This window comes from Oryza sativa, chromosome 8 (genome assembly GCF_034140825.1).
Source record: "Oryza sativa Japonica Group chromosome 8, ASM3414082v1".
Classification (NCBI taxonomy): Eukaryota; Viridiplantae; Streptophyta; class Magnoliopsida; order Poales; family Poaceae; genus Oryza; species Oryza sativa.
In genome coordinates this window covers 16,617,183-16,620,071 of record NC_089042.1, presented here as the reverse complement: position 1 = coordinate 16,620,071, position 2,889 = coordinate 16,617,183, and the positions used below count along the sequence as shown (strand labels likewise).

Here is a 2,889-nt window from a genome sequence, read left to right as displayed (position 1 = left end):
TTTCTGAGTCAATGGGAATCGATCTAACAATTTGACATTCAAAATCTGTTCCGGTGCCGCGTCACCGTATTTGGGCCTTTGGGCCGTGTATCGTGTTGGAACTCATTAGGGTTAAGTCAAGGGTTTTTTGCACGACCATAAACTCTATATATTAGTACCCCCCGTCACCTTTAGGGTTTGGGGTTTTGCTTAGATTATTCTGTCAAGAACAGTTTCGCCGCTAGATCGGTTTGTAAGACCCCAACTTGTGAGTTTAATCATTCATCTGCAATTTTGGCTGTATTCTTCCTTGTTCTTGTTTGTGTTCTTCGATTCACAAACAGGGATTAGCCTTCTCGGCAGGTCATCCGTGTTTCGACACGGGTGCTAACCAGAGGAGACGTGGTGCTACGATTGTGGGGCTCAAGAGCGTGTTCATTCAGAAGCCGGATTAAGTTGTGTCGTGACTCCGCCCAAATCGACTGAACCTTTCGGAAGATCGGGAACCCTAGTCCACATCACATTATAGAGGTGAACATAATTCAAATGTATTTCCATTCTTCAAACAAACTATTTCTTATAATATTTTTATATTGCACATATATCAAGTCCACTCTATGAGGAAAGTCCACTCTTTTTAATTATGCATACGTTGCATGGACAGTTGTATGAGGACGTCATGAATGAATCATATCCTGATTATGTTTGATGTCAATCTGTAGAGAGATGTATTGTTAATTTTCATCCCCTCTTTATATGTCTAATTGTTTAACACACCTCTTAAAGTGATTGATTGGTTAAAACAACACAATACCATGTGATAAATTCCGGTAAAAAGAAAAACCATATCATAGAACCATATTCTTCGAGAGAAGGCACCGGAAGTATTTGAGTTTGATTTCTTAATCCCAGATAATTGTCATTCATTTCTATTTGGTAACAAACAAATTTTGCTTTCTCATATAGCAAACAAAGTACATAAATAGCTAGGTAATCTTAACACAAAATTTTATTCCATCTTGATCATTCTTTCTTCATCTTGCCAATCATATGTAGTTCAGAATACGAGGCACATCAGCAATCTTGACTGGCTTCAGAATATAATCCTTTGCTCCTCCATCGAAGCACCTCCAATAAGGAAAAAAAAAGAAGAAAAAAGGAGCACATATTAGGATCCACAAGCTCAGATGAGAATTTATCAACTAAAGAAATCAAGGTATACGTTTTCATACTTACTTTCTGATCCTTTCTGGGATGTTATCAGAGGAAGCAATTATCACCGGGAGATGTACCAGTCTAGGTGATTTCTAAAAGTAAAAACAAGTCAAATTTTAACATGTAAAATATTTGCTAGAAACATTGTAATATATATATGATGAAAATTAACACTATACTCCGATCCATGACACTATTGTACGCACCTTCACTTCCATGAGTAAGTCATAGCCGGTCATCTCTGGCATACAATAGTCACTAACAATCATGTTCACATCATGTTCCTGTGTCCATCAGAGATAAAAACATGTTTGTTGTATGATATGTAAATAAAATTACCTAATAAACAAGTAGAAAACTTTTAATTTACCGAGTCCAAAAATACTAATGCTTGCATGACACTTTCTACTGCAGTCACTGCATATATCAAACATGGAAACACTTAGTTAACAACAGTCTAAAAGAATGGCAGAAGATATTAAACATGGAAACACATAGTTAACAACAGTAAGAAAACATGGAAACTTGCACAACAAAGAACCTCGGACGTTATGGCGCATTAAGGCCATGGAAATAACATGTCGATCAACATGGGTATCATCCACAACAAGCACATGGGGGGATGACATTGCAAGGTTTCAGTGTAGAGTTACTTTGAATTTTAGTTGAGGAAAATGGACCTATAATGCACTTATTTATAGTGCAAAATTCTCAAATCGTGGAGATATTGCAAAGATATAATATCAATTCACTGGCATGAATGTTAGCTGTCATATCTCACAATATCACCAGTGACCGTATATTTGATAATTGTGATATATTATACAATGTATAATGATAAATGTCTTTGTCCTCTTTCGTACCTATAAAGGTGTTCATTTTGCACAAATTAATTATAGTAACCTTGCAACAATTGTATCAAGCTAGGAGGAAAAATACAGTCTAATGAATGAGCTAATATTTGATATATCTATAATGATAAATGTAGTTGCACTATTTAATTTGTTCATATTGAAATGTTCAATACAATAAAGAGGCTTGTGTAAATTAATTAATTGGTCACCTTCTGGTTTGATAGATGGTATGGTACTAAATGAAAGAAAGCAAGTGAATAGTACCGTACATGGGCATGGTTTGGCCCATTGGTCCAAAAGGCCCACCTTTTAAAGCTTGTACTTCCCCTCTATAGTTTTTACAAGACCTTATTTCGTAAGACCCATCTTGTGGTCTTGTTTTCGTGCCATTTATCAGGTAGGCCATCCTTAGTAACGTACTATTTACACGCGATTGACCACAATGCTGTAGTCACCATTGATTTAAGGCAATGCATAACAATAACTACTTATTTAATATTAAAATTATCGCAAAATATAGATTTTAATGTTTAAATCCCTAACGCTACTGATATATTGAAGTTATAAATGTTGCATATTGAAGTTATAAATGTTATAATACTTGAACAAACAATTTATTGAATCAAAAGTCTAGTAGATACATATCAAAATGATCAGTACAATATTATTAGTATAACATATTACAATATTAATCAAGCCGACCCCTAGTGTTCTCCTCTATGTCGGCCTTCTTCTCCAGCTCAAGAAGCTTGGACTTGGCCTTCTCAAGTTTGGCCTTCTTCTTGTCTAGCTCAGGGCCAATGTATTGGCTCAAATCAATGATCTCGATCATCTTCCTCAG

At 35.5% G+C, this 2,889-nt stretch overlaps 1 protein-coding gene across 1 annotated transcript; it reads right to left on the bottom strand.

The window, feature by feature from the left end:
• Nucleotides 1-875: 875 nt before the first annotated feature.
• Nucleotides 876-1,861, bottom strand: LOC9270123 (two-component response regulator ORR13-like). The gene is made up of 5 exons (NM_001424309.1): nt 1,736-1,861; nt 1,565-1,611; nt 1,401-1,478; nt 1,216-1,286; nt 876-1,107 (listed from the first exon to the last, which is right to left on the bottom strand). Exons 1-5 carry the CDS (start codon nt 1,821-1,823, stop codon nt 1,026-1,028), a joined length of 366 nt encoding a protein of 121 aa, NP_001411238.1. The 5' UTR covers nt 1,824-1,861; the 3' UTR covers nt 876-1,025.
• Nucleotides 1,862-2,889: the final 1,028 nt, after the last annotated feature.